This window comes from Staurois parvus, unplaced genomic scaffold (assembly GCF_062004578.1).
Source record: "Staurois parvus isolate SC_StPar_1 unplaced genomic scaffold, SC_StPar_1.0 ptg000130l, whole genome shotgun sequence".
NCBI lineage: Eukaryota > Metazoa > Chordata > Amphibia > Anura > Ranidae > Staurois > Staurois parvus.
This window is the reverse complement of record NW_028317926.1, coordinates 4,903,566-4,922,718: the sequence shown is the minus strand read 5'-3', so window position 1 is coordinate 4,922,718 and position 19,153 is coordinate 4,903,566. Positions and strand designations below refer to the sequence as shown.

The 19,153-nt window shown below is 39.3% G+C and overlaps 1 protein-coding gene across 2 annotated transcripts in view; it reads right to left on the bottom strand.

The window, feature by feature from the left end:
• Positions 1–19,153, bottom strand: part of LOC149466432 (intraflagellar transport protein 70A) — a 97,567-nt gene that overhangs the window by 16,136 nt on the left and 62,278 nt on the right. Inside the window, exons 11-15 of one of the 2 annotated variants that reach the window (XM_089672536.1) lie at positions 16,619–16,672; positions 12,253–12,318; positions 9,568–9,644; positions 6,188–6,398; positions 2,704–2,751 (exon numbers count right to left, since the gene is read on the bottom strand). In XM_089672536.1, coding sequence (XP_089528662.1) covers positions 2,704–2,751; positions 6,188–6,398; positions 9,568–9,644; positions 12,253–12,318; positions 16,619–16,672 — 456 coding nt within the window. The remainder of the gene's footprint in view (positions 1–2,703; positions 2,752–6,187; positions 6,399–9,567; positions 9,645–12,252; positions 12,319–16,618; positions 16,673–19,153) is intronic. The other variant, XM_089672537.1, reaches the window with a different exon arrangement.

The window sequence follows — 19,153 nt, the reverse complement described above, 5'->3', positions numbered from 1 at the left end:
GTGGTGAGAAGACGATGTGTCACCTCCTCACTGGCGGTTTTGACCTTGGAAATGGTCCATTACTAAATTACACACATCTGTGGTGCGGTCCCATTACTTGAATGATTTTAATTTTTACAGCAGCTGTGAAGCAAAGCATTGCAGCTGTGGCATTGTGTACAGCCCTGTCCAGCTCATGCATGCTCGCCCCCGAGCCAGCTCTGTGTATCTATGGGACACAGAGTGTGGCTCAGTCCCATCCCTGCTCCTTCCTCACTGGCTGCAATTGACTGCAGCAGGGGACACTGTTGCATCTCAACCAATGAGGAGAGAGTGACCCAGGAGAGCCAGGGCTCCTGTGTGAAGTGCTGGATGAAGTTCGGGCTCAGGTAAGTACTTGGAGGGGCTGCATGGGGAGCAGCACACTGAACTTTTTAAACCTTCATGCAAAGAATGCATGAAGGTTAAAAAAACCTTCAGCCTTTACAACCACTTTAAGGGGAGGCAGTAGAAACATGTCTCAACAGCGTTTGCCACCCACAACTGCTAGTAGCATTGAGCCATAATGGAGCTCAGTAGCTATTTTTATAAGTGAGTATGTCAGACCAGCGACACAATCCCTCTCTTTCCTTCTGTACAGCTCTGTGAAAACTCATAGTGTTATGTTTATTTGTTACATGGTTACATAGTTAGTCTGGCTGAAAAAAGACAAAAGTCCATCCATTTCAACCATAGAAAAAAAAAATAATACATCCTATACCCACAGTTGATCCAGAGGAGGGCAAACAAAACCCCCAACAAAGCATGATCCAATTTGCTCCTGCTGGGGAAAAAAAATCCTTCCTGATCCCCCGGGAGGCAATCAGATATTCCCTGGATCAACTTTACCTATAAATGTTAGTATCCAGTTCCAGTTCTGTGCATCCAAGAAAGAATCCAGGCCTTTTTTAAAGCAATCCACTGAGCTGGCCAGAACCAACTCTTGAGGGAGTTGATTCCACATATTCATAGCTCTCACTGTGAAGAAACCTTTCAGTGTTTGGAGATTAAATTTGTAAAACAAAGCTATATTATATATATATATATATATATATATATAAATATATATATATATATAAATAAGGAAATAAGTATTTGATCCCCTGCTGATTTTGGATGTTTGCACACTCACAAAGAAATGATCAGTCTAAAAATTGAATGGTAGGTGTAGTGTATCACAGAGACAGAATAGCAACAAAAAATTCAAAAGAAATGCATGTCTAGCAAATTATGCACTGATTTGCATGTTCATGAGGGAAATAAGTATTTGATCTGCTATCATTCTGCAGGATTTTTGGCTACCAGGTGTCTTTCATAGAGGGAACAAGCAGAGATTAGAAGCAGTCTCTTAAAGGGAGAGAGGTAAAACACCTTTAGCCTTTAGAACCGCTTTAAGGTTTGTATGTTTAATACTATGGCCTAGTACACACAAGCTTCAGCTTTTATAAGAGCTGTATGCACAGAAACTTTTACAAACCATTTACAAAGCTTTCAGTATGCTTCTCTGATGCCTTTAACCGCTTCCTGTCTGGACACTTTTACTCCCTTCCTGTCCAGGGCAATTTTCAGCTTTCAGCGCTATCACACTTTGAATGACAATTGCGCGGTCATGCAACACTGTACCCATATTAATTTTTTACCATTATTTTGGGACAGATAAAGCTTTATTTTGGTGGTATTTATTAATCGCTGGGATTTTATTTTTTTTTTGCTATGTAAATGAAAAAGTCCAAAAATTTTGAAAAAGAGTTTTTCTTAAGAAATTTGCAAATAAATAATATTTCATCATAAATCTTGGCCAAAATGTATTCCGTTATCTTTTTAGTAAAAAAAAAAAAGTTCACCAAATTAGTTTATAACCAAAAATGATAATTTTGAAACATTTTTTTTACATTTTCATTTTATTTTTTTATAATATTATTTATGTTTTTTTTTTTACATACTGTCACCCTAGCAGTACAGTGTCACCATAGTGACACTATACTACTTGTGGGGGGTGATGAAGATTTTTTTTTTTTTTACAGTGATTGCTTTTACACCCATATAGGATGTAAAAGCAATCATTTCTCTTTCTCTCTGTCTGCATTCTTGCAGCCATTGAGAAATACTGTGAGAGCTGTGATTGGTCAGAGCTTGTCACATGGTACAAAGCTGTTGTGAATAGCCTTGTACCATGTGACCTCTGTGATCATTCACAGATTTCACACGTAGTAAGCAATGATGTCACAAGTGACATCTTGCTTACTACTTTGCATGTGATCACTGATTGGCCAATCAGTGATCACATGATCGGGACCTCGTACAGAGGTCCCGTCCGACGATCGGTGTTTCACTGTGTCCGTTATTATTTTAGTAATAACAAAGGAGTGGTGCTCATGAGACCAAATGCAACAGCCTTAGAAGTGCAGCATAGATAAGGCAAGAGAATAAACTGTGAAAAACTGAATTACTATACCTTCCATCCTATGAAAAAAATTCATATTATCTATACAGCAACATGGTCATTAGACAAGTCCACTATGAGAGCCATTTAAACAGATAAATGTCAGGCTGTGATAGGCAAAGTGCATACTTGCAGGTCTGAGAAAGAACAACACACTGTACAGAGGCAAGCACTCTGAAAAGCCATGCAACCAAAGCAATGGAGAAAATATTAAAACAAAAACGGACAAACGCTCAGTTTACCGAAACTTTTCTCTTGCAAGGACATTCTTCAATGTTACACTGTCCCAGCTGAGGTGCACAGGAGAAAAATTATGCAAAGATGATGCATATGCTTCAGTAAACAGTAATAGAAAGAGAGCATTTGCCAAAGGTTGATTTAAGCAACTGATCAATCTCCAAATATATTGTAAGAATTCAATCTGATCTTCAATCGTTTGGTTTAATGTAATGGTTGAAAGTAATGAAAGAAGACAGTAAAATGCTAATGAATCAGAGCAGAACTTGTGTAACCTTTTGAAAATTATTTTTAAACCTGAGCAGAAACAATCTTAAAATGGAACTTCAGGCCAACAGCAAACATATGAACCTACCAAAGAACTGTATTGTGTGCATTCATCCTTTAGATCAGGGGTCTCCAAACTTTTCAAACAAAGGGCTGGTTTATTGTCCTTCACACTTTAGGAGGGCAGGATTGTGACCAGTAGAGAATGTCCCAGGCCCAGCATCAGTGAAAATTAAACATGGGCTACTATTCCTCCCATTAATACCCATCATTGGTATTCATGGGTGGAATAATGCGCCATCATTGGTATCAGTGTAAGAAATAGTGTCCCTTTGTTGGTGTCAGAGGAAGGAGTAGTACCTCATATCATTGGGAGGAATAGTGCCCGAAGGGCCGGTTAAATGCTAGCAAAGGGCCACATCCGGCCCTCGGGCCGCAGTTTGGAGACCCCTGCTTTAGATCTACATAGTCCTGCCACACATCAAAGCCAGCATAGAGCCCTCCTACTAGGTCTTGTCCCCACCCGAAGCCTTTTATGGGATGGTAAAAGGAGAAGCAGCAGACTGATCTGCTCACTCTGCTTTCTCCACATCAGCATGTTCCTTGTTACCACGTGATCACTGCAGAACAAATAATTAGCTACTTGTGCCACCTTTCCCTCTCCCAATCTGAGCTCTGCTGTACAGGGAAATGCCAGAGGCTGACATCAGTCAAATTGCAGCACGTACACTAACTGCTTTTATAATTACACCTAATTATTTTAATGAACACATACCTGCATGATTTGGTGTTCTATTTGCTTGGGATTGAGCTTTAACCACTAGCCTACTGGGCACTTATACCCCCTTCCTGCCCAGGCCAATTTCCAGCTTTCAGCGCTATCACACTTTGAATGACAATTGCGTGGTCATGCAACACTGTACCCGTATGAAATTTTTATCATTTTTTTGAGACAGATTGAGCTTTCTTTTGGTGGTATTTAATCACCTCTGGGATTTTTATTTTTTCTTAAACCAAAAACTACTGAAAATTTTGAAAAAAAAAGTTTTTTCTTAGTTTTTGTTATACAATTTTGTAAATAAGTGATTTTTCTCCTTCACTGATGTGCGCTAATGAGGCTGCAGTGATGGGCACTGATAGGCTGCACTGATGGACACTGATAGGTGGCATTGATGAGGAGTCACTGGTAGGTTGCACTGATGGGCATTGACAGCCATCACTGATGGGCACTGAAAGGCAGCACTGATACATGACACTGATATATGGCACTGTTAGGCGGCACAGACTGGCACTGTTAGGCGGCACTGACTGGCACTGTTAGGCAGCACTGACTGGCACTGTTAGGCAGCACTGATAGGCGGCACTGACTGGCACTTATGGGTGACATTGAAAGGCAGCTCAGATGGGCACTGATATGTGGCATTGATATGCACTGGTATGCACTGATATGTGGCATTGATGTGGCACTGGCACGTGGCACTGATAAGCACTGACTGCTGGCACTGATGGACACTGACAGGTGGCACTTCTGGGCCACACTGATCATCAGGGCACACTGCTCATCAGTGCCCTGATGATCAGTGTACATGTCCCCTCCGCGGAAAGCTGATTACCGGCTCTCCTCTCCTCACGAGCTGTCAGCGCGACAGCTCGAGAGGAGAGAAATGCCGATAACCGGCATTTCCGTGTTTACATGTGATCAGCTGTGATTGGACACAGCTGATCACATGACGGAGCCGACATCTTCGGCTTTTTCCGTGATCCGCTGTGTCCGAGGGACACAGCGCACCGGCAATCGCCGCACTGCGCACTCCCTGAGCCGCGCATGCGCGGTGAGAATGGAAGGACGTCCTATCAGAACGAGAGAACCACCTTGCGCTCGTCATTTTACTATATGGCGGGCAGAAGGTGGTTAAAGTGTATCTATAGTCAAAACCATTTTCTTTTGTTTTGAATAGAGCGGGTAATGGCTTTTTTTACATTGTGTCCCCCTTTTGTAGATTTTCCTTCCTTTCCTGTCCCTAAGACATAACAGGAAGTGAGAGGAAATCTCTCCAAACTGAGGGAAAATGATCTTCTAGCAGGGACACAGACAGGAATAAAAACTTGTTCTAACCCATCCCTACTCTTACCACAACTATCAAACAAATCCCTACTCTTTCCAAAACTTAGCCAGGTGTGAAAAAATGCTGTAAATGAAAAATGCTTTAAGATATAGAAGTATTAGTAATTTATTTTTATCAGTTAACAAACTGGAAAGTAAATGAACAGTAGAGAAATACAAATCAAATCAATATTTGGTGCAACTGCCCTTTGCCTTACACCCTTTGCCTTCAAAACAGCATCAATTCTTCTAGGTACAGAGAGTTTGTACAGACAGATTTTGAAGGAACTCAAGGTAGGTAGGTTGTTCCAAACATCTTGGAGAACTAACCACAGATCTTCTATGGATGTAGGCTGCCTCAAATCCTTCTGTCTCTTCATGTAATCCCAAACAGACTCAATGATGGCTAGATTAGGGCTCTAAGGGGGCCAAACCATCACTTCCAGGACTCCTTGTTCTTCTTTACATTGAAGATGGTTCCTAATGACATTGGCTATATGTTCGGGGTGGTGGTCTTGCTGCAGAATAAATTTGGGGCCAATCACATGCCTCCCTGATGGTATGGCATGATGGATAGGCATCTACCTAGAATTGTTGCTGTTCTGAAGGGAAAGGGTTTGGTTTGGATTTCTCTTCTTTGTGTTTACTTTCCATTTTGTTAATTGATTAAAAGAAACTATTAGTACTTCTATTTCTGAAATAATTTCTAATTTATAGCATTTTCCCACTTCTGCCTAAAACGTCTGCACAATACTCTATATACATACACACACACTTTACAGTATATATATCCATTAGTTGTAGTAATATATAGGCATTTAAAGTTTTTGTTTGAGTTTAGCAGCAGTACATACAGTAGCATATATATATATATATATATATATATATATACATACATACACACTTTGCATATGAACACATTGTGGCATAACCACCTGGGACACGTTTTGGATATAGTGGGCAATGGTATTTTTTTTTACATTCTGTGTCCCCTTTGGTAGCTTTTCCTTTCCTGTCCCTAAGACATTTACAGAAAGTAGGAGTTAAATACTGTCTTAATAGCTGTGAAAAATGGAGGAAAAAAGGAAAAGATCTCATTAAAAGCAGAGGATACTTACATTGTCATAGTGCTTTTTCACAATTGGCTCATAGAAACCAATCGCTTCTTTGTATTTATTTTCCTGCATAAACAGAACATGAGCCACATTCAGCTTCCACACATCATGCTCACTGCAGAACTCCACTGATTTACGGAAGGTTTTTTCCACCTCCTGATAGTTCTCCAAGTTCCAGTAAATCTTTGCCTGGGCCATCAGAACAGGTATATATCTAGAATGCACAATAAAGAAGCAAATATAATAAAAGATTGTTCCAATTGCATCAAATTGCTACATTTTGTAGTGTCCAGTAGAAGAGCAAGTTAAAGTGTAAATAAACCCAATGATTTAACGGTCCCCTAAAAGAGTTACATTCAAGGCATGGCATTAATGATAACCATCACTGTTGCTTGAGCTCTTAACTGAACTGTCAAGCCATCAAATGGCTGGTGTCATAACTGATCACATGTGCATCAGCATGGCAACTGCAGATCAAACAGAGGCCAAGATGGCAGCTAATAACTGCATAGGGAGAACCACTCCAGGGGGCACTTACAAGACTCAACACAGCCTATGTAGCTACCATCTTGTTCACCACCTTTCTAATAGGTTACAGAAAAGCAAGAAAGGCAACCCCTTTCATCTGTTTGCAGCTAGCAAAAAAGGGAAAACTGCCAATGGAAATAATTTAGTTAGGTTTCTTTTTGCTGGTTAGCTTATAAGTGTGCTAGTGTCTTTTGTAAAGTCATCTCTTCAATTAGGTCCACTTTCATAGGGGTCCCCAAGTTTAGTGATGGTGAGGTGAAAAGCACAGGAAATGGTATAAGGACCTCTCATTCTTCCAGTTGACTTAGTTGGCATCAATCAGCCTACAGTCCCTAACTGTTCTATACCCTCCCTCACCCATAGTTCTTTTATGGCAAATCAATGTTAAAATTAAAGATTTACACAAAGCAATTGTTTTTTTCTTCTCTCGAATAAAGAAAATAGTGTTTTCTGTCAAAAAAAAGTGTCTAGAAAACTGAATATCTCCAAAATACTTGGGAAGAACATGCTCTGCAAAGTGTGTGTGTGTGTGTGTATATATATATATATATATATATATATATATATATATATATATATATATATACATGTGTGTGTGTGTGTGTATATATGTATATATATATATATATATATATATATATTAAATGGCAAATGCCTACTTCTGCTTATAAGTCATCTAACCTTAGTCCTCAGTATGCTGATGGAATAATAATTCAATAAATGACCAGAACCAGTTTTTTTTGGTATTTGTTCATTTTAATGGTTGAATGTAAGCTACTTGGATTAAAATTGAAAACATCAATTGTGCAGAATTCAGTCTTTCCATAGCCAGATAAAAGGGTAAAATAATTAGCTGTAGTCTGTGTTATCTTAATCTGTACATAAAACATCAGTTACTATAAAGCAAATACCAGATTTCCTCCAAGCACTATAGATAGACGGGTGACAGCTCATTTCTGAGTGTTTTTATGGGTCAATGGACAACACTGCAATTTGTACGATGCAGTAAAATAAAGTAAATTATTTGCCAAAGCAAGAGTCAACACCAAGGCAATGTAACCCATAGGTTAAATACCAGGGGTTTGACAAAACGAACAGAGGCTACAAATTTGCCAGTTTTTGCACTGTGTATATTTCTTGAGAAAGTGTGTGTATTTTTATTAAAAAAAAAAAAGTTTCAGTGGGGTAAGCAGAATTTCGTAAGGCGAAAGGTGTATAACATGGACTATGAGGGCACTGACTGAGAGCAAATAATATAACAAACTATTGATCCAGAGATAGCACTCTTCTTATATGATCATCAACATGTAAATCACAAACCCTAAGCCATGAAAACACATAACCCGCTAAAATAATTCCCATTTTACAGGTGCCTTGACACTCAAAAATATACAAGTAAAATTTCAAATTGGAGACAGACAATCTTCAATGGAGAAAGAAACCCAGGCCTCTCATCAAAACAGCAACATCTAATAAGGAACTAGTAAACTAATCAAATAAGCATACAAACTACAGTACATATTAAAGCCCCTTTCACACGGGCAGACTCCCAAGTGGATCAGCCTGCTTGGAGGAGGAACTGTCCACAGATCCCCTCTGAGCAGGCGGATGATAGGTCTGTGGACGCTCCGATTGAGTGAACATGGACACGGCCCACTGTTCACTATGGGGCGGGCGGACCACCTTTCTATTTACATCCGGCTGTCATCCGATCTGCTAGATGGATAGGGAAAGGATCCCCATCCATCTGTCTTTACACTGCCTGCATTCAGTCTGCTAAAAACTCATTTTTCCGTTTACATCTGCCTCCCCATAAAGAACACTGGATGGTCCGATCGGGTCCGCCTGAAAAACAGGCAAGCAAACCTGATCAGTCCACCCATGTGAAAGGTCCTAAAGTGGTTGTATTTGTTTTATTAACAAAGAAGTTTATACTTACCCACTCTGTGCAATGGAATTGCACAGAGCAGCCCTGATCCTCCTCTTCTCGGGTCCCCGCTGGCCTTCATGGCTCCTCCCTCTCCGATGACTGCCCCCACAGAAAGCCGCTCACCCCCCACTCCCTGCTGCCTCAGCAAAGCCTGTGAGACCAGGAAGTGAGGGGAGAGAAAAGCTGCTAACATGCACAGTGCTGGATGGAATGATGGCTCAGGTAAGTAAAAGGGACGACACTGATGCCTAACCATTTTTTACCTTAATGCATGGAATGCATTAGGGTAGCAAATGTTTAGGCTTTATAACTACATTAAACCTCATGTAATAATAAATAATGTAAATGTGCACCAAAAAGAGTACTGCTGCTCTGCACTAAAGGAGAAAATAAGTAAGAGCTAAAGATCACACAAATCATATATACAGAAACATCATAAAACAAATTAGAAACATATGTAAATAAATAATAAATGTAACTAATACCTGAGATGGTGCCACCCCAGCTGGCACATTCGATGTTAAGTGGAGGTAGGGAAGGCATGCTCCACATCTACCCCAGTATGACTGCTTTCCTAGGAGCCGATGAGATGTGTGACTGTACTAGAAGATTGTGCTCACAGAATTATTGGTTTGTATTCAGAACTACAACTTGCAGTGAGAACTCTATATAGCTGGACTTTAAAAAAAAATGCTGTATCTACTGTCTGTGTCTGTATCCTCAGGTGTCAAGCATTTTTATGTTAAATTAATGTTTGGAAAACAAATTGGCATGTATAAAAAGTGTAAATATACATATATAAAAAAATGTATATATACTGTAAATGAAAAAATCATTAGTGGTACAGTTGTAAAAAGTCTCCATGAGCTCTAATGTTTCCACAGATCCTTATCAACACAAATGTATATAAATTCTAATAACTTACTTTTCTAGGGCTTCATCATAGTCATTCACAGCCTTTTTAACTGCCTCATCATCTCGATTATGTCTTGCTTCTTGTACCTTTACAAACATATTAGCAAATTTTTTAATTGTATGTGTAGTAATTTTTTTTTTAGTAGAAATGGTTAAATAAGGAAGAGAGTAGAAAATCAATATTAGGTTATTTTTTTCTGATGATATCTGGTTAGGAAAATTTCCCTTCACTTCCTCTCCTGGAGATGCAACTGGAATTAACAGGAAATTTCTCAAAAGTGAACAGTCTCATTGTCTTGAAGTATATTGTAAAAAAATTTAAACTGATGTGCCACAACGCTGCTAAGAGGTCCATATACAACTTTATTGCTATAAGGCTCCATGCATACTGGACATTTTAGCTGGTAGCGTTAGCAGTGTAAAGTCGCGTTAAAATGCAAGTTTTTCAGAATTATTTTGTCATTAGCGTTTAGCCGTATTTTTCCACGTTTGCGTTTTTTTTAGCATCTTTTACACAAAAAAATTAAATAAACTTTTTGCTTAAAAAAAAAAGCCCAAAAACGCCTGTTAGCAACGTTCTTACGCAGTTATCAGTGTTAGAGCGTTTTTACAGCTAAAAACCTCCTCTAGAAACCCACTAGTTCTGGGGGTTTTTTCCAGCCAAAAACACTGATTAAAGCCTACGTGTGCATGGACACATACGAAAACATGCTGTGGAGTTTACTGGCTGTAGAACAAAATACCAAAAGCCAAAAATAGCAGCAGTAAAAATGTCCAGTGTGCACGAGGACTAAGAGTCAGAATGCCAATCCACAAAGTAGCCGTTTAGCTACTTTTACTTTTTGTAATGTCCCCGTGACTTTTATTGGAATAAAGTTGTACCTGTGGGGAATATTTACTAAAACTGGAGAATGTGAAATCTGGTGCAGCTCTGCATAGAAACCAATCAGCTTCCAAGTTTAATTGCTAAAGCTTAATTGAACAAGCTGAAGTTAAATGCTGATTAGATTCCATGCACAGATACACCAGATTCTGAGTGCTCCAGTTTTAGCAAATCTCCCCCTCTACGTCTTAGCAGTGGTGTAGCACTTCAGTTTTAATTTTTGTTTTTTCAAGTACTGAAGCCATTAGATGAGCAAGACAGACAGGTAACTCGTAGTTTCAAAAAGTAATTTTAGGAAGGGCAGCCTTCATACTTCTTCAGGAAAGGTGCACTTTGCAGTAAAGCTGGCCATAGATGGTGCAATTTTCTTTCCTGCAACCAACAAAAAAACTTGTACAATTATCCTGCCCATACATGGTTCGAATGTTGGCAGGTCCCTTCTGAACTGGCAAAGATTTGAACCGTCTATGGCCTGCTTAAGGATAGTGTTTCCCAAGCTTCGGTCAGCCATGTACCACCATCACGGCCGCAGCTGTATATGTTTCTCCATCATTTCCATCTCAACACATACTTAATTGCTTAATTATCATCCCCCTGCGGGTGTCCATTAGGTCCATTAATCGTTCCAGACCATGGAGGCCACAGAAGCGTCAGTGTACTGGTTAATTCTGGAATACTATATGTAAGTTAACTGTATATCTATCTATTTGCATAGAACTCTGCTTTATTCAGAGAGTGGGCAAGTGATGTAGAAGTTAGAAGAAATGATTTAAAAAGAGATAGCGAAGAAATTAATCTACAGACACAATTCTAGTTAACTCTGTAACATTTTAAGCACCATGTTTTTCGGGTACTGGCTTCTGCAATTTGTTCAGCTGTGTGCCAACCTCTCTGTGACCACTTAACTTAGAAATACTGCAAAATCATTTGCTACTTTAGAGAGAGAGCAAAACAGGTATAGTTCACTGTACCAGTACAATCCCATCCATAATCTGCAACAATACAGGTAAATTGACAGCCACTCACGGAACCGCTGTAGAGCTATGTAAACTAGTTTCTGTATTCTAATATTTAGGATGTGCCTATAGAAAAACCCAAGTTTCTTTAATAAGTAGGCCTGATTAGCTGCAATTTTCATGCCTCTGCTGTAAAATTTGAGTATGATTTTCTCCACGGTGCCTGCAACTACATAGGTCAGCAAGGGTTTATTTTAAAGCTCATTTACTACTTGCCAAGAATATCTTACCTTTTTAAGGTGTCCCCAGCTTGGCTACAGGTTCACTTTAAGTCCCACCAATCCCAACACTAAGCCATTAATATCAGTAGTAAAAGCTCTTTCATATGACATTGTGTGGGTCTATTGCCAGCAGGAAGAAACATATATGTGTTGATTTAATAAAACTGGAGAGTGCAGAATCTGTTCCAGCTCTGCATACAAAACAATAGAACTTCAGGTTTTTTTTTTACAGCTTAACTGAACAAGCTGAAGTTAGAAACTGATTGGCTGCAGAGCTGCTACAGATTTTGCGCTCTCCAGTTTTACCATAACCTTATCTTGGGAAATATTTGAGGCCCTGGTCCTGGAATTCTAGAGACTCCAAGGGCACACAGGGATCAGTTGAAGTCTAACGCTACCACTGTGTTAGCTTGATGCAAAATAATAATATAATACTAATATTTTAATAAAAATTGTGTACAGTATATATTACCACACTACCAAATCAAAAATTAGCTGTGCATTTGTAATGTTCCTTATAAGCAGCTGGCTTTAGTAGCATATTATAGAAATTAAACAATATTTCCAGTTTGTACCTGTTTTGTTAATTTTCTTAACTGTTCTGTAAGCATCCCAGCCAGTTCTTCAAGCCTGGCATACGTCTAAAGTACAAAATAATTAGATATATGATTATAATCAAATATTAAGCAGCTGCAGTTAACTGTATATTTAAGATGTAAAATTTGTAGTTACCAGTTAGTTTTACAGGAATATTATATACGGTACTACAAACTTTAAAATTACACGCTAAACTTGAAGGAAAGCTCCACTTTTTACTGATGCAGATTTACAGATATCCTCTCATTTTTCTCGTGAGGTGTCATAAGTCAGGCAGCCTATGCATTGCTAAAAGGTTTAAAACCAAATCCAACAACTTGTCAGAAATTAGGAAAATTCAAACTGAGCATTAACAAAATAAACAAAAAAAAATTACATGATTTTATATTCAGAGAACTAAACAGTTGAAATTTTATGCAAGTCTAGATTTTTTCTGTAACCCAAAATGTGGGGCTTTTACTTTCCCTTTCGATGATAATGGTAAACAGGACAAAAAGGGAGGGTAAACTTCCCTAACGAGGCACAGACAGCAATAAAAACTGACAGACATTTTAATTCCCCTTTATTCTGTCCAAAATAATAAAAAAAAGTTTTGCCTTTAATTATACATTAAGATTTTAGTAGAACTTCAACTGCCAGTATGTCTAGATTTACTGGCATTTAAATATACCCTATATATCCAAAAGTATTGGGACACCCCTCTAAATCATTGGATTCACGTGTTCCAATCACCTCCATGACCACTGGTGTATAAAATCAAGCACTTAGGCATGCAGACTGCTTCTACAAACATTTGTGTAAGAATGGGTCACGCTCAGTGAATTCAAGTGTGGTACCATGATAGGTTGCCACCTGTGTAATAAGTCCATCCATGAAATTTCCTCGCTAATATGTATTGCACGGTCAACTGTTAGTGGTATTTTGACAAAGTGGAAGAAACTGGGAACAACAGCAATTCAGCCACGAAGTGGTAGGCCACATAAAATGATGGAGCGGGGTCACCACATACTGAAGTGCGCAGAATTTGCCAACTGTCTGCAGAGACAATAGCTAAAGACCTCTAAACTTCATGTGGCCTTCAGATTAGCATAACAAGTGTGTAGAGAGCTTCATGGAATGGGTTTCCATGGCTGAGCAGCTGCATCCAAGTCTTGAGGTGTCAGCATACCAAGACATTTTGGACAATTGCATGCTCCATACTTTGTGGGAACAGTTTGGGGATGGCCCCTTCTCGTTCCAACATGACTGCGCACCAGTACACAAAGCAAGGTCCATAAAGACATGGATGAGCGAGTTTGGGGTGGAGGAACTTGACTGGTCTGCACAGAGTCCAGACCTCAACCCAATAGAACACCTTTAGGATGAATTACAGTGAAGACTGCAAGCCAGGCTTTCTTGTCTGACATCAGTGCCTGACCTCACAAATGTGCTTCTGGAAGAATGGTCAAACATTCCCATAGACACACTCCTAAACCTTGTGGACAGCCTTCCCAGAAGAGTTGAAGCTGTTATACCTGCAAAGGGTGGGCCAACTCAATATTGAATCCTATGGACAAAGACTGGGATGCCATTAAAGTTTATGTGCTTGTAAAGGCAGGCATCCCAATACTTTTGGCAATATAGTGTATGTATTTCAGTCAAGGTAACCTGTAATTATGCTTTTTTCAGCACATACATTTAAATTTCCTGGTTTGTGACAGGTGTACTTTAGATAACTGTTACATTCTAAGTAAACAGACAAAGTGAATCTGTCAACTATTTTACACTTGCATCTGTCATTGCCGCCTCTTTAAAAAGTCATCCGCAGTGGATTGCTTTTCAGTGGCATTTGATAAGCAATTTTAACCCTTGAAAGGTCGCAGCACTGTGCTGCAACCGCCTGCGGCATGCAGCTGCAGGCATCTTCACAGTATCAACATTTTCAGCAAGGGATTCTCTTTAAAGTAGAAGTGATTTGAGTGGATATACAATCACTCGATCTTTTCTACAGGCAGCCCCTGATCTCTCCATAAAGATAGCATTAAAATTGATTTAAAAAAAATTAAAGGGACAGTGTTAAAAAAAACACATTTAAAGAAAATATATTTAAAACAAATGTAAAGTGCTCCTGACCACCCATGCTCATGTGCAAATGCGAGCATGCACACATATATATAAATGGTGATTGCACCACACATGGGAGGTATTGCTGAGAACATCAGAGCGAGAGAAATAGTTCAAGCACCAGACCTCCTGTGTAACTCTAAACTGGTCATCTGTAAAGGCTTTTAAAGTGTTGTATATGGAGAATTTTAGGTAGCGAAGTTTGGTGCTTTTCCACAGGCGTACCTCATTTTAAACCACAACATGTTAGGTATCTATTTACTCGGCATGACAACATCTTCTGTGATTTACAAAACACATTGGGTATTATATTGTGTTTGTGTTCACCTAAATTCATTAAAGTGTATTTCTTCCAAAACATTTGAATTTGAAAAACTGCTGTGCGCAACATACATGTGATAATTTTTGGGGGTTCTATATAATTTTTTTTAGAAAAAAAAATGATTTTTACATGTACAGTGGATATAAAAAGTCTACACACCCCTGTTAAAATGTCAGGTTTCTGTGATGTAAAAAAATGAAACAGATGAATTATTTCAGAACATTTTCCACCTTTAATGTGACCTATAAACTGTACAACTCAATTGAAAAACAAACTGAAATCTTTTTTTTGGGGGAGGGGGAAGTAAACATAAAAAACTAAAATAATGTGGTAGCATAAGTGTGCACACTGTCTTATAACTGGGGATGTAGCTGTGTTCAGAATTAAGTAATCACATTCAAAATCATGTTAAATAGGAGTCAGTACACACCTGCTATCTTTTAAAGTGCCTCTGATTAACCCCAAATAAAGTTCAGCTGTTCTAATAGGTCTTTCCTGACTTTTTCTTAGTCGCATCCTACAACAAAAGCCATGGTCCGCAGAGAGCTTCCAAAGCATCAGTGGGATCTCATTGTTAAAAGGTATCAGTCAGCAGAAGGGTACAAAAGAATTTCCAAGGCATTAGATATACCATGGAACACAGAGAAGACAGTCATCATCAAGTGGAGAAAATATGGTGCAACAGTGACATTACCAAGAACTGGACATCCCTCCAAAATTGATGAAAAGACGAGAAAACTGGTCTAGGAGGCTGCCAAGAGGCCTACAGCAACATTAAAGGAGCTGCAGGAATATCTGGCAAGTACAGGCTGTGTGGTACATGTGACAACAATCTCCTGTATTTTTCATATGTCTGGGCTATGGGGTAGAGTTGCAAGACGTAAGCCTTTTCTTACAAAGAAAAACATCCAAGCCCAGCTAAATTTTGCAAAAACACATCTGAAATCTCCCAAAAGCATGTGGGAAAATGTGTTGATGGTCTGATGAAACCAAGGTTGAACTTTTTGGCCATAATTCCAAAAGATATGTCTGGCGCAAAAACAACACTGCACATCACCAAAAGAATACCATACCCACAGTGAAGCATGGTGGTGGCAGCATCATGTTGTGGGACTGTTTTTCTTCAGTTGGAGTTAAGGTAGAGACAATTATGAACAGTTCCAAATACCAGTCAATATTGGCACAAACTTCATCTTTCAGCATGGCAATTACCCAATGCATACATCCAAATCAACAAAGGAATGGCTTCACCAGAAGAAGATTAAAGTTTTGGAATGGCCCAGCCAGAGCCCAGACCTAAATCTGATCGAAAATCTGTGGGGTGATCTGAAGAGAGCTGTGCACAAGAGATGCCCTTGTAATCTGACAGATTTGGAGTGTTTTTGCAAGGAAGGGTGGGCAAATATTGCCAAGTCAAGATGTGTCATGCTGATAGACTCATACCCAAAAAAGACTGAGTGCTGTAATAAAATCAAAAGGTGCTTCAACAAAAGTATTAGTTTAAGGGTGTGCACACTTATGCAACCATATTATTTTATTTTTTTATTTTACTTCCCTCCACCTAAAAGCTTTCAGTTTGTTGTTCAACTGAGTTGTACAGTATATAGGATACATTAAAGGTGGAAAAAGTTCTGAAACGATTTATCTTTGTCTCATTTTTTTACATCACAGAAACCTGACATTTTAACAGGGGTGTGTAGACTTTTTATATCCACTGTATGAGAGAAATGGCAGAGTTGACCTGGGTGTAAAGTGGTAAAAAAAATTTAAAGGTATGCTTTATCACCAAATACAAATGATAAGGAAGAGATTGCTGAGAAGTGTGATCCTGTGCCTTCCAGTCAGCAGAGAAAAAACAACTGCCAAAAGTGCAAGATCACTTTATGTTCTATGATAGGCTTAAAATATATGTGACATACCTCCTCAGGTGATGTTTGGCATGCAGTTAGTGCATGTAGAAAACTGTGTAAATACTGTAGTGAAAAGAGAAAAAAAAGTTAGGAAACATTATTCTTTAATATTGCCAGATTTTATTTTGCAGTGAGTACTGACGATGTAAGCAAAATGCTATTGCCATGCAAACAACTTAATCTATAATATATACAGGGTGTCCCTAAAGTCTGCACACATAGAAAATATCTATATATATATATATATGTATATATACATACATACACTGCTAAAAAAAATTAAAGGAACACTCTGAAAATACATCAGATCTCAATGGGGAAAAGTATCATGCTGGATATCTATACTGATATGGATTGGGTAATGTGTTAGGAACATAAGGATGCCCCATCATTTGATGGAAATGAAACTGATCAACCTACAGAGGACTAAATTCAAAGACACCCCAAAAATCAAAGTGAAAAAATGATGCAGCAGGCTAGTCCATTTTGCTGACATTTCTTTGCAGCAACTCAAAATGGTACTCCTAGATTGTAAGCTTGAAAGAGCAAGGCCCTCGAACCCCTCATGTATTGTATTGTTACTGTTTTGTCTCATGTTCTGTCCCCCTTGCTATTGTACAGCGCTGAGCAAACCCTTTGGTGCTATATAAATACTGTATAATAATAATACTCAATAGTTTGTATGGCCCCCACGTGCTTGTATGCATGCCTGACAACATCGGGGTGTGCTCCTAATGAGACGATGGATAGTGTCCTGGGGTATTTCCTCCCAGATCTGGACCAGGGCATCACTGAGCTCCTGGACAGTCTGAAGTGCAACCTGGCAGCATCGGATAAACCGAAACATGATATCCCAGAGGTGTTCTATTGGATTTAGGTCAGACGAGCATGGGGGCCATTCAACTGTATCTATTCCTTCACCCTCCAGGAACTGATTGCATACTCGCGCCACATAAGGCTGGGCATTGTTGTGCACCAGGAAGAACCCTGGACCCACTGCACCTACTTAGGGTCTGACAATGGGTTCAAGGATTTCATCCCGATACCTAATGGCGGTCAGGGCGCCATTGTATAGCCTGTAGAGGTCTGTGTGTCCCTCCATGGATATGCCTCCCCAGACCATCACTGACCTACTACCAAACCAGTCATGCTGAACAATGTTACAGGCAGCATAATGTTCTCCATGGCTAGATAGACCCTTTCACGTCTATCACATGTGCTTAGGGTGAACCTGCTCTCATCTGTGAAAAGCACAGGGTGCCAGTGGCGGACCTGCCAATTCTGGTGTTCAATGGCAAATGCCAATTGAGCTCTGTGGTGCCGGGTGGTGAGCACAGATCCCACTAGAGGACATCGGGCCCTCAGGCCACAATCATGAAGTCTGTTTCTTATTGTTGTCAGAGACATTCACACCAGTGGCCTGCTGAAGGTCATTTTGTAGGGCTCTGGCAGTGCTCATCCTGTTCCCCCTTGCACAAGGGGGCACATACCGGTCCTTCTGATGGGTTAAGGACCCTCTACAGCCTGGTCCAGCTCTCTTAGGGTCACTGCTTGTCTCCTGAAATCTCCTCCATTCTCTTGAGACTGTGCTGGGAGACACAGCAAACCTTCTGGCAATGGCACATATTGATGTGCCATCTTTGAGGAGTTGGACTGCCTGTGCAACCTTTGTGAGGTCCAGGTATCGCCTCATGCTACCGGTAGTGACACTGATCCTAGCCAAATGCAAAACTAGTGATAAACAGTCAGAAAAGAGGAGTAGGGAAAAAAATGTCAGTGGCCTCCACCTGTAAAATTGTCTCGCTGTAGCCCATCTAGTGCATCTGTTGTTAATTTCATTAACACCAAAGCTGCTGAAACCGATTAACAACTCCCTCTGCTGCTTTACTAACCAGATTAATATCCCAGGAGTCTAATTGACTTGATGCTATACTCTTATTAAAAAGTGTTCCTTTAATTTTTTTGAGCAGTGTATATACAGTGCATCCAGAAAGTATTCACAACGCTTAACTTTTGCCACATTTCGTTATGTTACAGCCTTATTTCAAAATGGATTAAATTAATTTTTTTCCACAACATTCAAAAAACAATACCCCATAATGACAACATGAAAGAAGTTTGTTTTGAAATCTTTGCAATTTATTAAAAATAATCCCTCCTGGATCCCTCTTTTGTATGGTGATTTTTCAACAACAAAAATTTTTTATGTGCAGCAATCCAACTTTCTTTTTTTCTATATATGGCATTTGGGAGGATCTGATTGCTATGCATTGTGATTGATCACCGTTGTGCACTCCACCTACTGTATATCACTGCTATATATATATATATATATATATATGTACACACACATACATTCAGTTGTGTTCAAAATAATAGCAGTCAGACATCACTAACCTGATCAATCACTGTTTTTGGTAGAAATGATATTTCTACATGGCAAATAATTTACTAGCAGGTGTAGTAGAGTAATAGAAATCCAACAGACCCAACAGTCATGACATGCATGCTGCTGATTCTGTGTAATTGAATCACTAAATGAAA